This window comes from Marmota flaviventris, chromosome 10, assembly GCF_047511675.1.
Source record: "Marmota flaviventris isolate mMarFla1 chromosome 10, mMarFla1.hap1, whole genome shotgun sequence".
In the NCBI taxonomy this organism is placed as follows: domain Eukaryota; kingdom Metazoa; phylum Chordata; class Mammalia; order Rodentia; family Sciuridae; genus Marmota; species Marmota flaviventris.
The window spans coordinates 118,391,532-118,414,647 of NC_092507.1; the positions used below are offsets into that span (position 1 = coordinate 118,391,532).

The window sequence follows — 23,116 nt, forward strand, 5'->3', positions numbered from 1 at the left end:
GCGGGGCGGCGCCTGTCACCGCAGCCGGGCGGTGGCTGAGCCTGGCCACGCAGCGAGGTCTTCAGCAACCGCGACCCCGTCTCAAAATAAAAAACAAAAAGGGCTGAGGATGTGGCTCAGTCCGAAAGCGCCCTGGGTTCAACCCCTAGCACAAACCAAACCAAACAACACAACTTTGAAGTTACCACCGGCGGCCGGCGGAGCCGAGGCGCGGGAGCGTCACGTGGTCGGCCACCTGCGCCCACGCACGACCTGCAGGTTCTACCGCTTTGCGGGTTTGCAGCAGGGTCTGCGCACTTGCCGCGCCACCCTCAGCGCTCCTGCTAAAGAGCGGAGGCCCTCGCCTGCGGCCCAGGGCTTCCCCTGCCCGCAGCACCAGCGCACCTCCTCGGCCCGGAGCCCGCGCGATCCGCCCCAGGCTCGGCGCTGACACCGGGGAAGACCCCAGCCCCTGGGGCGCGGACGCTGGCCGGCCGCGGTGGGGCTCTGGCGCCCCCAGGTGGCCGACTGGGGATGTGCACCTATCTTGACGCGACTCCTCCAGATGTGATGCTCCACTGGGTGCTGGGTGCCTTGGCAGAGGTACTGGAGAGAAAGGGTTTCCTTCTCTGAACCTGCCCATCCCAGACAGCCTCGAGCCCCGCTACCCGTTTCCTCTAGGGTATTCCTTCCCCAGAGGCTCCGTGGGGTCTCAGCCTAGAGGACATTAGGGGTTTCCAGGCCCTTTTATTAAATTTGCTTTTCCCATCTGTTTTCCACAATCCAAGATATGCTCCTGCCTTTTTCTTTTCTTTTTGAGATGGATCTCATTGAGTTGGTGAGACTGGCCTTAAATTTTCAATTCTCCTGCCTCAGCCTCCCGAGTGGCTGGGATTACAGGTGCACGTGTCATGTATGATCTCACGAGTTTTGAACCCTCAACTCCTCTGCCCAGGGAACAGAAACTTATAGTTTATCATCCATATATCTTTGTTCAAAGGGGAGCATGATGTCACAAGAGCAGAGGTCTGCAGTCAGACCCTTGGGATCTCTGCCACCTGCTAGCTGTGTGGCCTCAGGTATGTTTGCTGAGTCTTCATTTCAAAGGGGAAAATAACGACCTCTCAGGACAATATAGAGGTCAAATGAGATCCTGCAGAAATGCTTTGGAAATTAGAAAGAGACATTAACTGTTTGTTTGCAAGCTCAGCCCTACTTTCTCCCTATTGCCCTTTTACCCAGCTTCTCTCCCTCCCCACTTGTCCTTGCCCTTTGGCCCCGAGATAACGCCACCCTCAGACCAGGTGGGCATAAGTCTTTGCATTCATGCTCAGCTCAGGGCAAAGGTGCTTGATCAGTGCTTGGCTGGTTGAAAGAAAGAAGTAAGCAACGAAATGCCCTCCTTTGGACTCTGCCCCTCTGAGGGATATCCACAGAGGGAGAGCCACCTGTGGATGGGTGACGCTTATGTCAAAGCCGCTTCCCTCAGCCATCACTGAGTGCCGAGTGTGACCCTCAGGTGCTCTGTGGACTTTATCTCTTCCTTGTCCCCCAGAGCAGGGGTGAGGCTGGGCAGCAGTGAACATGAGGACACAGCCACCACGCAGCCCTTTGTGTACACGATGACGCCCACCAACAAAGACCACACGAGAGTCAGGGATAGAAACAAATAGTGTATTGATTTGGGGAGGAGAGAAGGGATGCAGATGGGCAATGGGGAGGCAAGAGGCTCTTAGTGTTTGCCAACCACCCTCTACCCCTCACCGTCCTCCTCTGTGGTGGGCCCTAGCAGGCTCTCACCCTTTCCAGTAGGCTCCCTCTGTCTCCTCCCTGCACCCCACTTGACCTTGACCTCCAGTGACTGGACAGAGCCTACCCAAGGCTCTTAAGCTGGGAGAAGTTAGTCTCAAACTAACCTTCCTTCCCTCTTCTTCTACCTTCCACCTCATTCCCATCTCTTGTCTAAATAAAATACAGAAAAAGCAAGCACAGCTGGTACCTGGGAGAATCAGTTCACCCCGGGGTTGGGGACAGGGGTAGGGACTGGGGGATGGGGCAGGCGAAGGAGCCTCAGCCAAGTGTAGTGGAACCAGGGGAGGCCGGGCTCAGCTGTCCTCTCTCTCTCTCTCTCTCTCTCTCTCTCTCTCTCTCTCTCTGAGGCTGGCCTGGCAGTGGGACAGCTGTCCAGAGGAGGCTGACTGGTGGAGAAGACTCCCAGCCTGCCTCTCAGGCACCATGTCATAGGATCCCCGGGGTGGGGGCAGCAGCCAGGGCAGCAAAGCAGAAACTAGGTTCTGTGAAAGCACCCCTTTCCCTTGGCTCCTAGAGGAAGCCCTCTTTGGTTTTAAGGCAGATACAGAGTTTCCTGGAAGCAGGGAAAGGATGGAGGAGAAATTAGGATTGAGATAGAGGCATTTTTTTTTTTGCTTGTTTTTCCTTCAGTATAAAACCACTGTAGAAAATAACTTCTCTTAGAAAAACAAAACAACAAAATACAGAAGAAAAAATACCAAGGGGGGTATTTTTCTTTGGCTTCAAGCCTGCTCCCATGAGGTGCAGGGCAGGGGGTGGGGATAAGGTGAGGAGGAAGCAGGTGGCCTCGGCCCCCACCCCTGCCTGGTGGGTCCCAGATTACATGATGCTGCAGTTCTGGGCGTTCTAAGAGGAAAGAGAGTGGACAGGTGTGAGCGCGGCTGCTGGACACGCCCTTCCCAGGTGTGGCCTCCCCCAAACCTCACACTCTAGCCCTGCCCCTGCCCTCGCGTCTGGGGCTCAGACAGGAGGGGCAGGATGCAGGAATGGGGCGTCTAGGACTTGGGCTGCAGGGCGGAGGCTCCCGCTCCCCCGGGCTGCGGGAGAGAAGGCTGTCCACCCCCCCAGAGATTCCGCTTGTCCTAACCCTCAGTGGCCAGGTTGAAAGAAGGGATGCCTATGGGGAACTGGAGGCAAAGGGATGACTCACCTGGGTCCGGGGACTGGAGTTGCCCAGGAGGTAGGAGCGGGTGACCAGGCTGTCCCCGAAGCTGCCACCCCCACTGCCCCCCACACTGCGGTAGCTGCGAGTGACTGTGACACTGGAGGAGGAAGAGCCAGAGGAGATGGATCCGCCCACCTGGGCTCCCGAGCCGCTGGCAGATGCCTTGTCGGCCGGCTGCCCGCACGTCCCGCACAGCACAGTACGGGAGCGCAGGTTGTACTCGGCGGGGTCCCCCGAGCTGCTGCAGTGGGAGCCCTGAGGAGGGAGACAAGGCTCAGGCGGGACGGCGAGTCTGGGACTGGCTGCTCGGGCCCAGCACCCAGGCTCCGGGCTCCTACAAGGTCCCAGTCACCAGGCAGGAAGGTGGGTTCTGTGCCCAGGGAGCCGAAGGCCACAGGGACTTGGGAGGTCAGGGACTGGGAAGAGGGATGTGAAAGGGCAGGAGGGTCAGAAAGACCTGGGGACAGAGAGAGATGGTTTGGACTCCTCTAAATCTCCTAAAATCAAAAGGAAAAGGGCGAGGGGAAAGCAAGCTTGGAGGGCGGCAGACATGCAAAAAATCTAATACGGGAGGGACAAGAATAGGAGGAAACATTTCTGCAGAGAATGGAGGGGAATGAGAGGACACGCATGCAGCAGGGCTGGGAAGGGAGGAGAGGAGAGGCATGCAGCAGGAGTGGGGGAGAGAGGCGGGGCTGGGTGCCCCACCGCTGTCCTCCTGTCCCCTTCCCAGCAGACACATCCAGACCCCTGTCCACTGCTCCCGTGGGAAGACTCCATGGCATCAGAAAGTTCCCGCTCCCTTCCTTACCAGAGTAGGGCGCCCAGACACCTGGGCTCCCTGTTCAAGTAGAGGGAGGAGAGAGAAGAAAAGCCAGGGCAGCAAGTGAAGTTCCAAAAACATTCTTTAATGAAAAGACTTTGGCAAGGGAGGCAGGGAGAGGCTGCCCCAGGCCTGGCTGGGTGGCCCAGTGTGGGTGGGGCCTCAGCGGCGGCTGCCACTCACGTGGTGGTGATGGAGCAGGTCATCTCCATCCTCATCCTCATCGTCCTCAACCACGGTCACTGAGCGCACCAGCTTGCGCATAGCCACCTCCTACAGGGACACAGGACCAGGCCCAAGCATCAGGGGTGAGGGCCAGGGAGGGAGCATATCAACCCACAATGACCTTGGGGAACCTTCCTGTGGCCTGGACTTCATCCATTCCGCTGCTCACTCTGTCCTCTGTGATGTTGGGAGCTAAGGAACCAGCTTCTGTCCCAGGTGGACACTGCTGAGCCCTCTGGGGAGGGATGTGGCTCTGCCCTTAACAACACTTGCTGGTAACTTCTACCCAACGTGCTGGGCATGCCCAGTGAGGTAGGCCCAGGGCAGGTCTCAGTGAACACAGGCGAGTTCCAGCCTGGCTCCAGGACTTGGGCAACGGAGACCTAGGAGAGGCTAGATGACTTGGACTCCCTGGCAGCTCAAGAGCCCAGGAAGGCAGCTCCCTCTCCTCGGGCTCTTTTGTCTCTCGAATCACAGATGAGCCTCAGTGTCCTCATCTATTTGCCTACTGGGTTATCACCAGAGAGAGCTCTGGGATGTGGCCGGAATAGGTCCCCTTGGGTTGGGAACAGCTGGCTCCCATTCTGAGCACCTGGGGGGCCGCCTAGGGGCCTATCCAGGGAAGCCGCCTCCAGCAAGGGGCCAGCCCCAGCTACTCACTTCCCCAGTGGAGTTGATGAGAGCCGTGCGCAGGCTGTTCCCACAGCCCCAGGTGTTCTGCGCTTTCCACACCAGGTCGGTAGGGGGGCTATGGGTGGCTCCCGCTCCTGAAGCCCAGATCTGAGGAAAGAGAATTCACTCTAGCACTCCTGTCCTCAGGCCAACCCGTCCCCACCTAAGGCCACACCAGAGCCCCAAGTTCCCTACTACTCACCGTCACCACCTGCCCAGCCTTCAGGGTGAACTTTGGTGGGAAGCGGTAAGTCAGCAAGGGATCGTCTCCATTCTGGCGCTTGATCTGCCAGTTGCCCATGGACTGGTCCTGCCAGGAGGGGAGGAGAGGAGAGAGAAAGGAAGGAAGGAGAGGCTCAGCTGGGCTCTTGAGTTTATCGTGTTCAAGGGCCCAAGCAGGTGAGTCGTGGTGGTGGTGCCTGAAATCCTGCTACGGGAGGCTGAGGCAGGAGGATGGCTAGAGCCCAGGACTTCAAAACCAGCCCAGGCAACATAGTGAGTCCCCCATCTCGAAAATAAGACGAAATAAAACAAAAAGAGTCCAGGCAGAACGGCTACCACCCACATTCACAGGCCGTCCCTCCATCCTCTGCCCTGGCCAGTCACTGCCCTTCTCCCCAAGGATAACAGCTGTGCCCTGTGGAAACTTGAGCTGTACCAGGCACACTGATACTTCTTCTTTCATCTTCCCAACAGCTCAAAGACTTAGGGGTAACTATTTCCCCTATTTTATTTTTTTAATGGTACTAGAGAATTGAGCCCAGGGGTGCTCTAACATCCCCAACCCTTTTCTGTTTGTTTGGCTGGTGGGTTTTTGGTACCAGGAATTGAACTTAGTCGCTGAGCCATATCCCTGGCCCTTTTTATATTTTATTTTGAGACAGGGACTCACTAAGTTGCTTAGGGCCTTGCTAAGTTGCTGAGACTGGCTTGAACTTGTGATTCTCCTGCCTCAGCCTCCAGAGGAACTAGGATTACAGAGGGGCACCACTGCACCTGGCCCTTTTTATTTTTTTTAGATTGGGTCTTGCTAAATTGCTGAGACTGGCCTCAAACTTGTGATCCTCCTGTCTCAGCCTCCTGAGTCTCTGGGATTACAGGTGTGCACCACCATAACCAGCTTCATCCCAATTTCACTGATAAGGAGACTGATTCTCTTCACGGTTAAATAAAGTTCCCAAGGTCTCAGAGCCATCAAGTCCAGGAGCCAGGAGTGGGACCCAGCTGTTACCTTAGACCCAATCCAGGGAGCCTACCTCATTGGATTTGTTGCGCAGCCGCACAAACTTGCCCTCCTCGTCCACCTCCTCCACAGCCACCCGTCCGCTGGTGCGAGCGTGCTGGGAGAAGCTGCTGCGGCTCTCAGCAGTGGACTCCAGCTTGCGCTTTTTGGTGACGCTCCCCGCACCCTGCGTCTGGGATGAGTGAGAGGAGGCACGGCCACGGGTGCGCTGCGAGGTGGGGCTGGGGGACAGGCGTAGCCTAGGGAAAGGAGACAACGAAGAGGACTAGCGGTCAGGGCGAGCGGAAGCCTGCCGGAAGCTACTTGCTGGCACCGCCTGACTTGACCCAACCCACCTCTCCTCCTCGCCCTCCAGGAGCTTGCGGTAGGCGTGGATCTCCATGTCCAGGGCCAGCTTGATGTCCAGCAGCTCCTGGTATTCGTCCAGCTGCTGCTGCATCCTCGCCCGCATTTCAGCCATCTCCCGTTCCTTCTCTGCCAGCAGCCGCCGGCTCGTGTCCCGCTCCCGGGCCAGCGAGTCCTCCAGGTCCCGAAGCTTCGCCTCCTTGGCTGCCAGCTGGGGTGGAGGAAGCAGGGGTCTGGTGACCCTCCAAGGGCTTCAAGGATGGAGAGGGAGGGACATGAGGTACCAAGGACCCTGTTCAGAACTCATTGCAGGTTCTAATGTGGTGACCAGGAAGTCCTTCCCAATATCTAACTACGATCTCTTGCTCTGAGGCCAGAGCCCATTTCCTCCCGTCACACATGGCACAGCCATTGTTATTCTACCAAATAATACAGATGATTTTCATGCCTCACGCTGCAGAGTATTATGGCTGATCTGTGAGTCAGGGAGGACAAGAATGGGCTCCATTTTCAAATGGCAAAACGAATTTTCTAAGAAGTGGAGGCAAGGGAAGAGAAAGAACCAGAACAGCGGACAGGCCGTGGGACTCCAAATCCCAGACCCTGCCTCCCAGTCTGTGGTCCTGGGGGCCTGTTCTGTCACCATACCCAGCTTCACCCCGATTTCACAGATGAGGAAAGTGATGTTCTTCAGGGCTTCTCCCTACATCTGCGCAGCCCAGTGGTCCCTGGCAGAAGGAGTGAGCGGGGCATCACCTGCTTCTGCAGCTGGCTGAGCTGGGCTGAGAGGCTGTCGATGCGGATGCGCGACTGCTGCAGCTCCTCGTGGGCGGCCCCCACCAGGTTGCTGTTCCTCTCAGCAGACTGCCTGGCGTTGTCCAGCTGCAGGGAGCACACGGAGTCAGGATTGCAGGGATGGGAAGGACGGAAGGAGGGGCCTGAGGACAGCATCACTGCTGAAGCCCCAGGTCCTGGGCCACCCTGAGCTCCCTGCCACCATCTGCCTGTCCTCCGAGGCATCTCCCAGGGCAGGCAGGGGTGGGCTGTGGGGGCAGAGCAGTGAGGGCACCAGGGAGACAGGCACCTTGGCAGAATAGGTCTTCTCCAGCTCCTTCTTGTACTGTTCCACCTGGTCCTCATGCTGGGCGCGCAGCTCCTGCAGAGCATCTGCCAGCCGGCTCTCAAATTCACGCTGTTTCCCATTATCAATCTCCACCAACCGGGTCTCATGGCGGCGCTTGGTCTCACGAAGTTCCTAGAAAGGTTGGATCAAGGACACACAGACTGAAATCAGAACTGGTCCCTTAGAAGTTTAGACCCAGAAGCCCGAGCTCTGCAACCAGCCCTAACCCACAGGCCACTGCCAGATCCACTTTAACTCGGGAGCTGGTGCTGGCCATCCCTGACCCCTGTCCACTATACAGGGGACTCAGCCAGCTGAGCTCTGCATACAGCTTACCCTCTAGCCCCAGGACGGTGTCTGCCACCCCCCAGCCCAGCCCCCTGGCCTACGAAGCACAGTCCCACCTCACTGTAGATGTTCTTCTGGAAGTCCAGTTCCTCCTTGAGGGTCTGCAGCCTGTTCTCAGCATCCACCCGCCGCAGCATCTCATCCTGAAGTTGCTTTTTGGCCTCACCAAGAGCTGCCTCAAGCTAAGAGGAAGTGGGGAGAGTTCAGAGAGACGGGTCTCAGAGCACAAGAACTGGAAAGAAGCTGAACAGTGGCTCTTCACAGGCATCCTTTATACATGAGGAAGGGCCTGGGGAAAGTGAGGGCCTTGGATGCCCCTGGAGGTGTCATGCTAAGATCGACAAGGTGTGGTGGTGCACACCTGTGATACCAGCGATTTGGGAGGCTGAGGCAGGAGGGTCACAAGTTCGAAGTCAACCTCATCAACTTAGCGAGGCCCTCAGAAACTTAGTAAGACCCCTGTCTCAAGATAAAAAAATAAAGAGGCTGGAGTTGTAGCTCGGTGGTAGAGTGCTTGCCTCACATGTGTGAGGAATTGCGTTCGATCCTCAGCACCACATAAAAATAAAAAAATAGGGGCTGGGGCTGTAGCTCAGTGGTGGAGCGTTTGCCTTGTAAGTGTGAGGCACTGGGTTCAATCCTCAGCACCACATAAAAATAAATAAGGCATGTGTCCATCTACAACTAAAAAATATTTTTAAATAAATTAATTAATTAAAAGGGCTGGGAATGTGGCTCAGTGGGTAAGCATACCTGGGTCCTAGAGTGGAAAGGGAAAAAAAAGGAGTGGCTCTCATTTGCCATAAAAAGAGCCTCTGAAGAGGTCAGAGCAGGTGACCACCTGGCTGGACATTCGTTTTGGAAAGCTCAGGCTGGCATGGCAGGGGAAGACTGAGGGAGGCTGGGACTGGAGGAGGATCCCATGGAGAAGAGGGTCTAGCCCTGGATTTGAGTTGACCTGCTGGCTTCTCGCAGTCTCTATAGTCTCTTGTGGCGTACTGTGGAGGGACCTGGGAGGGAGAGTGTCCAGATGGCCCTGCTCTGAGCAGATGAGACTCTGAACTAGGAATAAGCCACTTCTTCGATTCCGTCCCTAGTTTGTAACATGAAAAATTGGAGAAGAGGTTGGATGGCAGTGTTTTGAAAGTGAAGGCCACCATACATATGAAGAGCATTTTAAACATGTCCCATAGTGGATGTCTATTCCATTTCTCCTTTCCTCCAGAGAGGTCAAGAGCTGGCCACAGAAAGGCCAGACTGGGGGGGGGGGGGATCCGGGGCCAGTTCATTGCGAAGTTCGAAGTTACATGGAAATGTTTTGTGGATTACTTTTTTTTTTTTTTTTTTTTTGCACCAGGGATGGAACCCAGGACCACTGAGCCACATCCCCAGCCCTTTTTATTTTTTATTTTGAAATAAGGCCTTGCTAAGTAAGTTGCTTAGGGCCTCACTAAATTGCTGAGGCTGGTTTTGAACTTGTGATCCTCCTGCCTCAGCCTCCCGAGCTGCTGGGATTTCAGATGAGCTCCACTGCAATTGGATTGAGGATTACTTTCAATTCACTGACCCCAGGAGCAGCCAAAGAAGGATCAAATATGGTCTGGCCAGACAAAGTGACACTAGTACAAGTGAACAGCTCTGGGACCAGGGTGGAAGAATGAGTGTGCATGTGTCAGATGGGGGTCAAAGGAGGTCCCTGGAGCGTGTCCTACCTTGGCCACCTGCCCGCGAAGGTCGTGCAGCTCGCCCTCTAACGTGCGTTTCTCACTGAGAGCAGTGCTCAGCGCAGCCTCCTTGGAGTTCAGCAGAGCTTCCAGGTCCTTGAGCCGGGCCTGGGCGGCCATCAAGTCACCCTCTTTCTTGGTATTGCTAAAGAAAAGAGGGAAGAGTGGGTTTCAGAGGAATCCAGGTCCATGGTGAGGGCCGGGTTCCCAAGAGGTCAGCCCATGGGGCTGGCTCTGCAGTCCTCCTAACTGCCAGGAGAGGGCGTCCTTACTTTAGGTTTGTTTACATTGCCAGACTCTGGGGCTGGGCTTCCACCTCCCACAAGGTTCCCCAAAACCCCTTTCCTTCCTCTCCACCCTTCCCATGACTCAGGGCTCAGGAACGTGCCTGGGGCTAAGGGCAAAGCTAGATCCCATGATATGAATGCTTTTCCCTCTCCTCCCATTCCTTCCAAAAGAGACAGGGCATCTTTGTCTCCTGCTCCTTCCCACACAGGGCCTTAACTTTCCCCTCCCTGAATAACACCCACTCTCCATTCTGCCTGAGCTTCCCTCCCTCGGAAGAACCCGACAACTAGGCTCCTGGCCCTGGGCCTTGTGTACCTAATCCTCAGTTTGAGCCCCAACCTTGTCAGTCCCTTCTCCTAACCCTTTTATACACATGGGACTATGGGAAAGGAAAGTCCAGTTAGAGCTCAGGAGACCTGGGACGAGGACCTTGAGGGGAAATTTGGGCCTTTCCTCTCTCAAGACTGATCTGGGCAGAATAGGGGAGGTCCCAGCCTCCACTGGAGCCCTGAGAGAAGGCTGAACCCTACTCATCTACCCACAAGCCTCGGCATCTGGCCCCAGATGCGGCTCCCAAGCCTTCAGTTCCATCTGCCCTCCAGCCTTGAGCATCCTGCTCCTCAAATGGGGCAAAGCTCTGGGTAGAACCAATAACCCTGCTCCTGCACCTCCTGGGCCCCTCATTACTTCTGCCAAAGAACTGTAGAAGTACAGAGGTCCTAGGTTCTTTGGAGGCTCTGGGGAACCCAAGAACTTTCCAGACGTGCCGATCCAAGAGCCTGGTCAGCTGCCATATGTAATGCATCTGCTTTCATTTCTAAATTTCTTTATTTTTTATTTTTCCCTCAAGCACAGGCCCACCAGGGCAGACAGGAGAAAGGAAAAAGAGACATAGGCAGTCAGGAAAAACCTACCCAGCAAGGAGAACAGCCCTGCTAACAAACTTTTTCCTGCCACGAAAGCCCTAAGCTCCACACAACCCAGCAAATTCACTCTGAAGCAGGAGAGAGGGGACTTGCAGAAGCTGTGAAGGGAGAAGACACTTGGGAGATTCCAAATAAGGAGTCGCTCCCCTCTAACTGGGCTCCACTGGGTGGGATGGAGATAGAGGGACACCCAGAGGGGCAGGGGAGTTGCCCGTGCGCTTGCTCCATCCACCCCTCAGAACAGACTGTTCAAGGCAACAGTGTCTGTCTCCTGCAAAAAGAGGCCCTCTAGACCAGAGGATGTCTCCTCTCCTCCCTCTCAGCCTGAAAAGCTAAAAATAAAGTCAAAACCCAGCTCAGGTTTTGGCTGCCATCCGGCCCAGCCCCTGGCTGGGAGCACAGCCCCAACTTTCCATGACTTCAGAACTTTTCCGAAGCTGAGGCAGCTGCAGGGGGAGGAGGGAGGATGAAGAAAAACTCCTGGTAAATGAAGCAACACAGCAGACCTAGACTCAGAGCTCCTGGGGCTGCTCCCAGGCTGGCAGGGGCCTCCCAGAAGAGACCTTTCTACCCCGAAGGCCAGGGCTGCAGCTGGCTCTATGGAGAGACTCCCAGAATTTAGAGAACCAGCTGGTGGACAGTACACTCCTGTAATAGCAGTGACTCGGGAGGCTGAGGCAGGTGGACTGCAAGTTCAAGGCAACTTAGCAAGACTGTGTCTCAGAAAATAAAAGGGCTGGGGATGCAGCTCAGTGCTAGAGGGCCCCTGGGTTCAATCCCCAGTACAAAAAAAAATTAGAGAACCAGCTTAGTCTCGGCTCAACTCAGCATCCTGCTTGTACAGATAAGGGACAGAAGAAGAAGGTAGATGACCCAGTGTCAAACACTGCAAGCACTTCAGGGATACTGTTCCAGTCTATCCTGGCCACTGGTTTGGGACTCCTCCTCCTCCATCTCACTGCTTTCCCAAGTCACAAGGCTAGAGAGAATGGAGAAGACAGCCCTCCCCACCACAAAATGCCCCTCGGACAGGGCCAACCTGAACAGGGAGAGGCAAGAAGGCAGGAAAGACACTTTCACACGGTATCTCAAAGTCATCTCCTCCTAGTCCTGGCTCCAAGACCTCCTCAGATGGCAGAGGGGGAGCTCCTGAGGTTCACCTTGGAAATACCCTTTCCTTGGAAGTACCTGGCAAACACTGGCTGAGGAAAATGGAGATGCATGGTTCCTGGTTCCTGCCCTCTGGTCTTATAATCGAACAGGCACACGGTTGCTTTGTTCTTTTTCCTTTCATATATATATATATATTTTTTTTTTTTTTTGGGGGGGGGTTGTAGATGGACACAATACCTTTATTTATTTTTAAGTGGTGCTAAGGATGGAACCTAGTACCTCACACTTGCTAGGCAAGTGCTCTACTACTGAGCTACAATCCCAGCCCTCTTTTTCCTTTTCTGTGTTTTAAGTCTAACCTTTTTACTTCCTTCTGTTGTTCCCAAAGGTGGCGGTGGTGGTAATAATGTACAGTCAGTCAGGTGTGGTTGGCACATGCCTATAATTCCAGCTACTTGAGAGGCTGAGGCAGGAGGATTGCAACTTTGAGGCCAGCCTGGGCAACTTAGTGAGACTTTGTCTCAAAAATATTGAATAAAAACAGCTTTGGATGTAGCTCAGTGGTAGAGCAATCCTAGTACAGCAAAAATAATAATATAGAGTCATGTCACACATCACTTAATGATGGGGTTATGTTCTGAAAGATGTATCATTAGGCAATTTTGTCATTGTGTGAACATCATAGAATTTACTTACGCAAACTAAGCTACAATGTCACTAGATTATCAATATAATCTTATAGGACAGTGGTAGAACCACCCTTGTTCACGTATGTGGCCAGTCTTTGATAAACACATTATTATGTGTTGCATTATTGTAATAGCAAACACTTATGTAGAGCTTATTATGTACTAAGCACTTCTCTAAATATTACAGTATCACCTCATTTAATCTTCACAGCTCCCTGTGAGATAGACATTCTAGCTATGCAGTTACAGAAACTGAGGCAGAGAGATGGGTCCAGGGTCCTGCAGCCTGTACACAGCAATTGCCAAATGGCTGCTGTGCTGATTCCGCAAGTGCTCTAATATATTGGTTTCCAACTAAATTAAGGGAGCCATTTCCCTTTCTCTCCTGGAGGTTCTGACTAGCACCAGAAAGAGAGGCGATTAGAACTAAGACACGCCCTGCAGATGGGGGGAAACCACGAGCAAAGAGAGGGAAGCAAGAAAGGGCCTCTGTGGTTTCTTAGTCAGGCTTGGGGAGATCCCATCTGTGGGGAAGAAGCCACTATCGCCCATGAGCTCATGACTCAGACCTCAGGAGCTCTGCAGCCAGAGAGCCACATGCACACACCCGAGAGCTGGCTGGGGGTAGGACCCAACCCAGCCTCCCCTCCCTCCTCCCTAGGCCTGCCTGTCCACCACCAAACACCATTTTCTTCCTAGGAAAGGGCTTTGGATCTAGCGGGGAAAAGGCACATATTCAGTCCCCGGGTGGTGGTGCTGCCAGGCCCCCGTCCATTGGGGGTGGCAGAAAGCAAGCTGGGTGCATGCTGAGTGCCATCTTCCCTGTGCTGGACAGGCAGGGAGGAAAGGGTGGAGCAGGTCAGGGCAGCTGGGAGTGGGTGGGAGCCTGGGCTCCTCAGGTGACTCATGCCCAGGCAGACAATACCAGGGCTGGGGTCGGGAAATCCTCTAGTGCTCACAGGGGGCCTGGTCGCAGGCCAGGTAGCAGGCACGGAGGGCCAGCTCTTCGCTCTCACGCCGCCTTCCAGCAGCCTCTGGGGGCAAGGCGGGCTGGGCATCCTGTTTAACTCATCCCACGGTTGGCAGAGACAGGGCAGGGCCGCGAGGGCGGGCGGCGGGGAGGGGACAGCAGGCCGGGGCTGAGGCCGGGCGGTCCGCTAGGCCCAGGCTGCGGGCGGCTGCAGGCCGGGCTCTCAGTCGCTGAGCGGAGAGAGACGCTGCGGCACCCGGCCAGGCGCGGAGCCGCCCACGGAGCCGGAGCCGCTCTCCTCGGCCCAGCGCGGCCAGATATGGCAGGCGGCCGGCAGCGGCCTGTTGGGCCCGGTTGCTGGGGGCGACGCGCTGGGCGGAGAGAGAGGCCAGCTTCCTCCCGGCCAGACGGGGGCCGCCCTCACGGGGGCTAAAAATAGTTAGTGGGCGGGAAGGCCCGGAGGGAGGCGGCGGGGTCAGGCCCGGCGGCTCCTGGGCCCACCGCTGGGGCCTCACCTGCCCTCCGAGTTCCCCATGGCCGGGCTGCGCGGCTTCTGTCTGGGGGGGAGGCAGGGGCGGGGGGGCGAGAGCAAGGGCATTTCCTGCCTCCCGGGCCAGGGCGACCCCTGCGGCTGGGCAGGCCGTGAGGGCCCTGGGCGCCAGGTCTCCCTAAGTGTTGCCCTCGCCCAGCCTGCATGCCTGTCTCTGTCACCCCTCTCGTTTGCCCTTCTCATTAACAAAACAGTAAATTCTTTTTTTTTTTTTTTTTTGGGGGGGGTGTGCTCTACTACTGAGCTACATCCTCAGCCCTTTTGCTTTTCTTTTTTCTTCCTTTTTATTTTTTGAAACAGGGTTTCCCTAAGTTGCTGAGGCTGACCTCGAACTTGCAATCTTCCTGCTTCACCCTCCCAAGTAACTGGGATCCCAGGCCTGGGCCGTGCAGCGCCTGGCAATTCCTTTTTTATTTTTAAAATTTTTTACATAGACATATTATAATGTATATTCAATATAGAAAAGTTTATATGTTTGACCCACCCAAATTGGAGTTTGCTCCAGGAACTCTTCTCAGTGTAGTTTGCCCTCTCTCCCAGCCCCCTCTTCCACACCCATTCCCCCCCACACACACCTCAGTGGAGCTCCACCTAGCAGAGCCCAGCCCTGCTGATTTCACATGCTGTTTTACCTATGGGGTCTGGGGATTTTTCTGACCTCCCCTGAATGCCCTGAGACTAAATGTTTCATGTGCTCAGGGCTTTTAGAGGGACCCTCTGGAACAATTCCTGTACTTTTACAGTTAAGGAAACTAAGGCCTGGAGAGGGTAGGGTCAGATACTAATAATCTGTCCACTGAGTCACCTGAGGAGACTCACAGCAGACAGGGACAGAGCACAGAAAATGGCATGTTGGGGCTGGGGGTGTAGCTCAGCGGTAGAGTACCTGCTTAACGTGCCCAAGGCCCTGGGCTCCATCCCTAACACCAAAAAAGAAAAAGAAAGAAAAGAGCAGGCTGTGCCGACAGGAACATAGCCTGGGAGGCATGTCAACCTTTGACTCCATTGCTGGGAGACACCCCAGTCAGGGTGACAGAGGCCTAGTGAATCTGTCACTCCCAACCACCCTCAAACATTACCCAAACCCTCAGCCATGTGCAGCCACCAGAGGTAACCAAGGGAACCGCTGCTGTTTTCTTGGCTGGTCTGTGGGTCAGTGACCACTCTCAAGTAAGGGCAGAATGTGGGCAGCCAGCTTCCCCACCTTGGCATCAGAGATGCCAGTCCTCTCTGGAAAGGAGATCTTAAAAAGAGGAACTGAGAGGGGGCAGGTGTTCCAGGGACTTAGAGGCTTCTTGAGCCTCTCCCGGACTTTACCTGTGAAATTCTGGATGTCTTTCTTTTCATTCATTCTCAATGGTAGATGGACACAACACCTTTACTTTATTTAATTATGTGGTGCTGAGGATCGAACCAGTGCCTCACACATGTTAGGTAAGTGCTCTACCACTGAGCTACAACCCCAGCCCTGGATGTGTTCCTTTTCTTTTCTTTCTAAGCTCTGGATGTCTTAAACCTGGAAAACACATGCATGGCAGGGCCCGTGCATGGACCACCTCTGATCTCCCCACACGGCACGTGTGAGCCACAGCTGGTAAGGCTCAGTTTCCACATGCCTCTTTTGGGTGTGACACCAGCCAAATATGCTCAGATCCCCTTCCTGAGCAGCCAGGCTCCCAGTTGTCCTCTCCCAAGACAAAGTCGGTCTTAATTCCAGGCAGAGGGAGGAGCTGGTCTGGGGGGCGCTAGTGCTAAGAGCAGGGATAGGAGGCCTGTTGACATGTTCAGACACAACTCCAGCAGAGGCGCTGGGCCTGGCAGGGGGCCAGACCTGAGTCACAGCTGCTGGGTGTATCAACGTGGCATTGTACAGAGGGGGAGAAGCCTGGGGCCAGAGGCCAGAGCTCTGGGGTCCTGGGTAACAGGCAGGGCTGGCTTCCTCAGAAACCAACACTGCAAAGTTCTGTGTCAAACTCCACTTTCCATCTTCCTGGACCAACGCTCCAAAAGCCATTCCTATGTTGTCATAAAAATGCAAGGGTGGGGCCTGGGGATAGACCAAAAGAAACAGACGCAGGGAAGAGGGGAAAGATGGCCTAAGAAAGTCAGAATGTCCCTGTTGTGTCTCCCTTTCCCCTGTGGGGAAGAAGGGAAGCTACTGGTCCCAGGGTGGGGCACTTAGGGGATCCGCACAAAAAATCAACTCAGCAGTTCCTTCTTGGGACTTATTAGCCCCTCTGTCTGGTGGTGCTTGGTTATTAACCCTGAAAGCCCTGGCTGGGTGTAGGAGCCCCACCCCAACGTCAGGAGAGGAAGTCTGGGAGGACCTAGATGGTCTGGTCCCGCCACATTCCTACTAAGCCTGGGACGATGCAGTGCTCTCTCCCAGCCAGCAGGGGGCGGCAGCACCAGGGAAGAAGGGAAGAAGGGCGAGCTTTCCCATCCCCAGAGAGCCTTCTCTCCACTGCCCAGAGGCCAGACCCCCTGAGGGAAGAATCTCAAAACCCTGACCAACCCTGAAGGGTCTCATGTATCCCATTCCCCTCCACTTGTCCCCACAAAACGTACCTACCATTGTCTTTTTTGGGGGTACCAGAGATTGAACCCAGGGGCGCTTAACCACTGAACCACATCCCCAGCTCTTTACATAAAATTTTTTAAAATTATTTTTTAGTTGTAGTTGGACATGATACTTTTATTTCATTTATTTTTATGTGGTGGTGAGGATCAAACCCAGGGCCTCGCATGTGCTAGGTGAGCGCTCTACCACTGAGCAAAAACCCCAGCACCTCCTTTTTATATTTTATTTGGAGACAGGCTCCTCTCATTAAGTTGCTTAAGTCCTCACTAAGTTTCTGAGACTGGCTTTGAACTCATGATCCTCCTGCCTCAGCCTCCTGAGCTGCTGGGATTACAGGTATGCGCCACCACACCCAGGTACAATTGTCCTTCTTGCTGAAATTTGAACTTAGTTCTCAAGGACAGGCCACCTCTCAGACTTTTCTTGCCTGACTGGATAAGCCTTGGGTCTCCTGTCCTCTCTACACTCTGCCCTCTACAGTGACTCAGCTCCCCTGCTGGGCCTGGGATCACAGCCAGAATTATTCCTGGCAGGCGGGATTCCGGCTTCCTCTCCCACAACTAGACAGCAGGGTGGGAAGAGCCCCCTTTCCAAACTCTGTCCCTTTTCTAAAGGCATTAGGAAGGGCCAAAACCTCCTCACAGCCCAGCCTCAGGATGGGGGAGCCAGTTGGGTGAAAGAAGGGAGGAAGGTAGGCAGGTCAAGGTCACCATGCACCTCCCTGGGCTCCAGGCCTGTGCTGTGTAATCCTGGCCAGCTCTGGGTAGCAGTCCTGCCTTCCTAGGACCTCTTTTCTAGCCTCTACACAAGTCAGTCAAAGGGAGTCATTCCAGTGCCGACTGTCCCTGTCTTGCTACATGATACAGCCCTTTCCACTGTCATGAAGGAGAGGCACTGAAAACGAATTGTACTTTCCTACTAGTAATGAAAACAAAGAACACGCCAAGAGGGTAATGTCACAATAGTTAACCATTTCTAACACACTCTCTTTGGGACATAGAGAAGAATACTAGTCTTTTTAATTCCACTGCTTATGGGAAAATTTCTACTGAGAATAGCACTGACTATTAATTATATTCACATTGATTATATTTGATCTTTCTATGAATAACTTGTTGTTTTTTTTTTTTTTTTTTTTTTTTTTGGTACTGGGGATTGAATTCAGGAGCACTTGACCCCTGAGCCACATCCTCAGGCCTTTTTTGTATTTTATTTAGAGCCAGGGTCTTGCTGAGTTGCTTAGCACCTCACCATTACTGAGGCTGGTTTTGAACTTGCAATCCTCCTGCCTCAACCTCCCGAGCCTCTGGGATTACAGAAATGACCCTCTGTGCCCAGCTGAAAAGCTTGGTATTTTAGAGGACTATTTTCTCACTTTGTGGGTCACTGTACTACTTAGGGACCTAAGGGATCTCTGGAGACCTTTTGCTATAATCCCCTCTTTTATAGCTAGGGAAATCCAGAGAAAAGAGATTAGTTCAAGGTCACATGCCAATTTATACGTAGGGCCAATCCTAGAACTAGGGACACTGAGGTCCAGGGCTGTTTCTGCAGCTTTATATTACATGCCGTTTTGTTGGTGGACCACCTAGCTTCTTACTAAGGGATAGGAGATCCTGAGGTCTCTAAGATATTACAGCTTGGCTTGTGTCACCCCTCTACTGGAGGCCAAGGAGATGATAGGAGGAACTGTCCCTAGACTTGGTTTTGTCTGCCACAGCTGCTAGAATTGGTGAGGGGCTGGGGAGGAAGGAGGCAAGGGGGAAAAGAGCAGAGAGCACAGTTGGTAGGTGAAGACATCTCCTACCAGTTGTCACCCCAGCTGTCCCTGATCCTGAGCTCTGAATCACTGGAGGGATTATGAGTGGGGGCAATGGGCACATCCCATGTAGTCTCAAACTCCCAGAGAGGCAGGCGTTAGGAGGCCCTATTAAGAAATGATTCTCAGCTGGCGGGCGTGGTAACGCACGCCTGTAACCCCAGTGATTTAGGAGGCTAAGGCTTGCAGGTTCATAGCCACCCTCAGCAAAAGTGAGGTGCTAAGCAACTCAGTGAGACCCTGTCTCTAAATAAAATACAAAATAGGGCTGAGGATGTGGCTCAGTGGTTGAGTGAGTTCAATCCCCAGTACCAAAAAAAAAAAAAAAAAAAAGCAATGATTCTCAGCCAGGTGCAGTGGCACACACCTGTAATCCCAGTGGCTCAGGAGGCTGAGGCAGGAGGATTGAGAGTTCAAAGCCAGCCTCAGCAACTTATTGAGGCTCTAAGCAACTCAGTGAGAGCCTGTCTCTAAATAAAATTCAATAAAGGGCTGGGGATGTGGCTCAGTGGTTAAATGCCCCTGAGTTCAATTCCCCATACAAAAGAAAAAAGATTTTCCTGTTTCCCTTGGGCTCTTTAAGTACTTTTTAGCCCTTGAACTGTACCTTCTTGCCCTTTCAATCAGAATGTGGGCAAGGCTGAGGGTAGCTGGGAGAGGTAACATCAGGAGGCACAATTACATAAGGGTAAGGGCAATGCATGCTCAAAGACCCCCATCCCCATTAACCTAATGGCTGTGCCCTTCCCATCCAGGTAGACAATTCCCATGACAAGTCCTTAGACAGGCTCAAAACAGAAATCATCAGGCTCCTAGAGCTCTGACTGTCTCATGATCTATGGCCTGGCAGGATCCTGGGTCCTTCCAGGTACAGTCTGAGACAAAGGCTATTGACAAAGTGTTCACATGCCCTGACAGGACTGAAGGACATTAAGGGATCACTGGCCTCAGGGCAGACTCTCCATGCTGCAGGAGTCTCAATCACCATTCCTTACCTTATCCCCCAGATCTCCAACCTGTCCCCCAAGTTAGAGAAGCGAGGTTTAATGGGAAGAGTATTCAACTAGAAGTCAGAGAGCCTGAGTTAAGCCCTGACCTATCATCCCTGGGAATATGGGCACCTCTATGGCCTTTGCTGTGCTTATCTTGATCAGAACCCGTAAGTACCTCAACCTCCTTCTCCCTGCCCGTCCGCATTGGGGCCACAAGAGGCAGGCAATCCAGGAAATTGTAGAGCACGAGGGCCTCAGGAGGGGAAGAGGTGCTTCTGCTTTGTGGGCCTGGGATCTCCCCATTTCTGACTCAGTCTTCCTCCAACAGTTCCTCATGAGAAGTCAAAGACCCTGCACTGTCGGCAGCCCAAGGCAACAACTCCAGAATCAGCTCTGCATGCTAACTGCTTGTCCATAGTGACTGTCCAGAGTTCTGGACCCAGACACCACCAGAGTCTAAGGAAAGAGGCAGGAAAGGGACACCAGGATGCAGAGGGGTACAGATGCAGACATTTAGGCCCCCATCCCTCCCCTTTAAGACATCTGCTGTCTCCACCCTGTCTCCTGTAAAGTCACCAGGGTGGGAGGGAGGGGGAGAGGGGGATAGCATCTGAGTCATCCACCCAGCTGTCTGGCCTGGGGTGGGGCCCAGTTCTGAGCCTGGACCCCAGGTGGGCTTTTGCTGGGGCTTTCAGTCTTTCCATTCTCTGCAAACTGAGGCGTCCAAATACCATGGGTTCCAGAATAGAAAGTGAGTGAGTGTGTGTGTGTGTGTGTGTGTGTGTGTGTTTGGGAAAATATTTTTTCTTGGTACCTATAACCCAGCACAGCAAGAATGGGTTCCAAACTTGTGGGGGTACTTGAGGTGCTGAGGGTGAGGTGCTGAGGCTGGGCCAAGGATCACCACAGACTGCTCAGCATCCCAATTCCAAATCTGGCCCTGACCTCTAAGCTCTAATTAAATATTAAACCAGACAACATCTTCTTTCTAGGCTTTGGTGGGAGGAGTTGGGACAACCCCTGCCCTCAACTCTTCATTCTGGCCATTTCTCCACATCAACCTGAGCACAGAAGATTAAAAAAAAAAAAAGAAGAATAGGAATCCTGGCTCTTCCTATTAAAGATATATAAGTGGATAGACACCCCCAGTCTGAGTCCCCTTTTTCCTCTACCCCACCTCCCACACCCCAGAGATCCAGGTGTGCAAACCCACCTCCCATTTCCGGAAGCCCAACCTCCCTAGTTAGGATCAGTGGGGGAGAAAAGAGTCAGGTGGCTAAATATAACAAGTACACACACCACCCCCACCCCACCCCACGTGGGCACACACCCGCCTGGTGTCCCAGGCCTGGACAGCTGCACCATGAGACTGGAGTCAGACTGTCGTGGCTATCTGAGCACAAGAGGCTGTAGACTCCAATGGTCCTGTTCCCCAATCAGTGTTTTCCCCAGATCTGCTAAGAATGTCCTTCGTAGGAATCTGAAAGCAGGAGGCAGGGGTTGGTAGTTGAGTGGACTAGAGTAGAACACTAACTCAGTGGGGTTCCTTATCTGTTGTTCATGTTACTAATGGAAAAGACAGGTTATCCGCTTGGACAGAAATAAAGGTTGAACCCATCTTTCCAGGCAATTTTGATCCATCCCTCAGGAGACTGATGGATCTGCATGGCACCACCTAGAGGGGTTCTGGGAAGGGCATGAGTTTGGAGAAGACCATGCAAATGGAGAGAAGGAGTGGAAGTCAAAGCCATCAATCAGCCCCCCAGGGATGTCCAAGCACCTTCAATGCTCTTTGGTCTGGATCTTCATATAGGACCCAGGAGACCCAAATTATTGGGGGCTGGAAGAAGAGGGCCTAAGCATCCAGGCTCCCCCAAGGCCCTTTTAGAAAAGAAGGTGGAGTCAAGTAGGGTGTGGTAGGGTGGGGCTGGGATGGGTGAAGTGGGAGTGGCCTGAAGATCCCAACGGCTGGATTTCAAAAGTGTCACTGTATTCCAGCCGTTTAATAAAGCAAAGATCAAAACGTCAGCAGCTGATAGGATGGGCCAGAGCAGACTGTTCTGACTTGACTGGGAAATAAAAGTGGTTCACCCTGAAGAGGGAGGGAAAGACAGAGCCCCTAACCCTTGGAGAAGCCAGGCACAGGGCCAAGAGGAGGGTTATCCCAGACCTGGGCATAATACAACTTCCTGTGCCAGGAGCCTCTGCCCTTGGCCTCCCTCCCTCCTTTGCATTCCTGGGCCAGACAGGCCAAAGGCTGTGGGAGCTGCGGGGGAGCTGATCTCCTGGAGCTGTTCTGGTAGGCCTCAGAGTCCAAGAAAGGTCCCAGACATGCTAGGAGTGGAGGAGAGCTTCCCAATGCTAAAAAGAACCCAGGAAAAGGTCATGCCAAATGGCCTCCACTGTGCTGCTTGGGGAAGGGGTCCAGTATCACTGGACAGATGCCGGCTTGGGACCTTTCTCAGTGGAAATCATGTGTTCAGAGTAAGCCTGGGCGAAACTGGCACAGTGCCAGGACTACCAAGAAACTTCTAACAGGACCTACCTATTCCAACCTGGTCTAAGTGCCCAGAGTTCCGATACCTGGCAAGGCCAGTTCTGTGCTGGTTAAGCCCCTCCCTCAGGCTCCAAATGGATGTCAAATCCTACCCTAACAGAATGCGGCCCTGTCGCGGGCCCCTGCTTAACCCCAGTGCCCCCATTATTCCTTACATTCCTACCCTCTCCCAGAGACCCCTTTCCTTTCTGTCCGGGTCTGACAATTCCTCTTGGCACTGCCAGTCGCCCGCTGGGCAGTTCCGGGGAGGGAGGAGACTATATAGCAAAGTTGTCAGCTGCCCAGCGCCCTCCGGCTCCCTTCCTGGACTCGGCCAAGGGTGCCGGTCCGTCCGCCCTCTGCACTCTGCGCCCGGCACGCCGCCACCTGGCCTCACTCACCGCGCTTTGAGCTCCTTAAACTCCTCGCGCACTTTGCTCAGCTCCAGCTGTAGGCGGGCGCGCTCCTTGGCCACCGAGTCGAGGGTCTTGCGGGCATCCCCCAGCTCGGCCTCATAGGCGGCTTTGATGCCGGACACCTCGCGGCTGACCACCTCTTCAGACTCGGTGATGCGAAGGCGCAGCCCCGCGTTCTCCGTCTCCAGAGAGCGCACACGGTCGATGTAGACGGCCAGCCGGTCATTGAGCTCCTGCAGGTCCTCCTTCTCCTGCAGCCGGGTGATACGAGTGGGCGACAGCGGAGTAGAACCGGCCTGCGCCCCACTGCGGGTGGCGCGCCGCTGGGACGGGGTCTCCATGGCCGGCAGGGTGGCAGCGCTGCCCGCAGGGCAGGGGTCCCGGGAAGGGCTAGGGGTTCGGACGAAGGACAGAGACTGCTCAGGGGCGGAGCGCGCCGGGTGGCTGGCTCTCCGCTGGCTCCTGGCAGGCGTGAGATCTGGGCCGGGCGCTGTCGGACCTGCGGGTCTGGGTTGGCTGGTGCAGATGCGGCGCTCCCGCGAACACTGAGTCACCGGCGCCCGGGCCAGGGCTCTAATAGGTCCTCCCCACAGGGGGCGGGCCTACCGCTCTTAAAGGGCAATCTACCTACCCACAGAGGCGGGGGCGGGAATGGTGAGGAGGGGCACGAATCGCCGGGCTGTGGCAGAGTCGGGCTCCACCCTCTCCAGAGCGCCTGGTCTGCCTGGGGCTCGCAGTCTTGGTTACTGCCTGCTCAGCGATCTCACTTCTAAGCTT

The 23,116-nt window shown here is 54.3% G+C and overlaps 1 protein-coding gene across 2 annotated transcripts; it reads right to left on the bottom strand.

Moving 5' to 3' along the window:
• Positions 1-1,639: 1,639 nt before the first annotated feature.
• On the bottom strand, positions 1,640-22,911 carry Lmna (lamin A/C). Of its 2 annotated transcripts, XM_027920856.2 has the most exons (12): positions 22,325-22,911; positions 9,448-9,604; positions 7,792-7,917; positions 7,349-7,519; positions 7,021-7,146; positions 6,255-6,475; positions 5,933-6,158; positions 4,879-4,986; positions 4,665-4,784; positions 3,963-4,052; positions 2,942-3,211; positions 1,640-2,637 (listed from the first exon to the last, which is right to left on the bottom strand). In XM_027920856.2, the coding sequence occupies exons 1-12, from the start codon at positions 22,678-22,680 to the stop codon at positions 2,611-2,613; spliced, it is 1,998 nt and encodes a 665-aa protein (XP_027776657.2). In that variant the 5' UTR covers positions 22,681-22,911; the 3' UTR covers positions 1,640-2,610. The 2 variants fall into 2 exon arrangements, with proteins under 2 accessions (XP_027776657.2, XP_071474451.1); XM_071618350.1 differs by lacking the exons at positions 7,792-7,917; positions 9,448-9,604; positions 22,325-22,911 and having other exon boundaries at positions 6,255-6,506; positions 7,349-7,494.
• Positions 22,912-23,116: the final 205 nt, after the last annotated feature.

Bases quoted from the DNA above. Each gene is read 5' to 3' on its own strand.
- Lmna (XM_027920856.2), bottom strand. From the start codon at position 22,680: ATGGAGACCCCGTCCCAGCGGCGCGCCACCCGCAGTGGGGCGCAGGCC. The intron at 4,053-4,664 runs GTGAGTAGCTGG...GTGTCCCTGTAG, and splicing joins TCATCAACTCCACTGGGGAA to GAGGTGGCTATGCGCAAGCT. The intron at 2,638-2,941 runs GTGAGTCATCCC...CTTTCCTCTTAG, and splicing joins ACTCCAGTCCCCGGACCCAG to AACGCCCAGAACTGCAGCAT.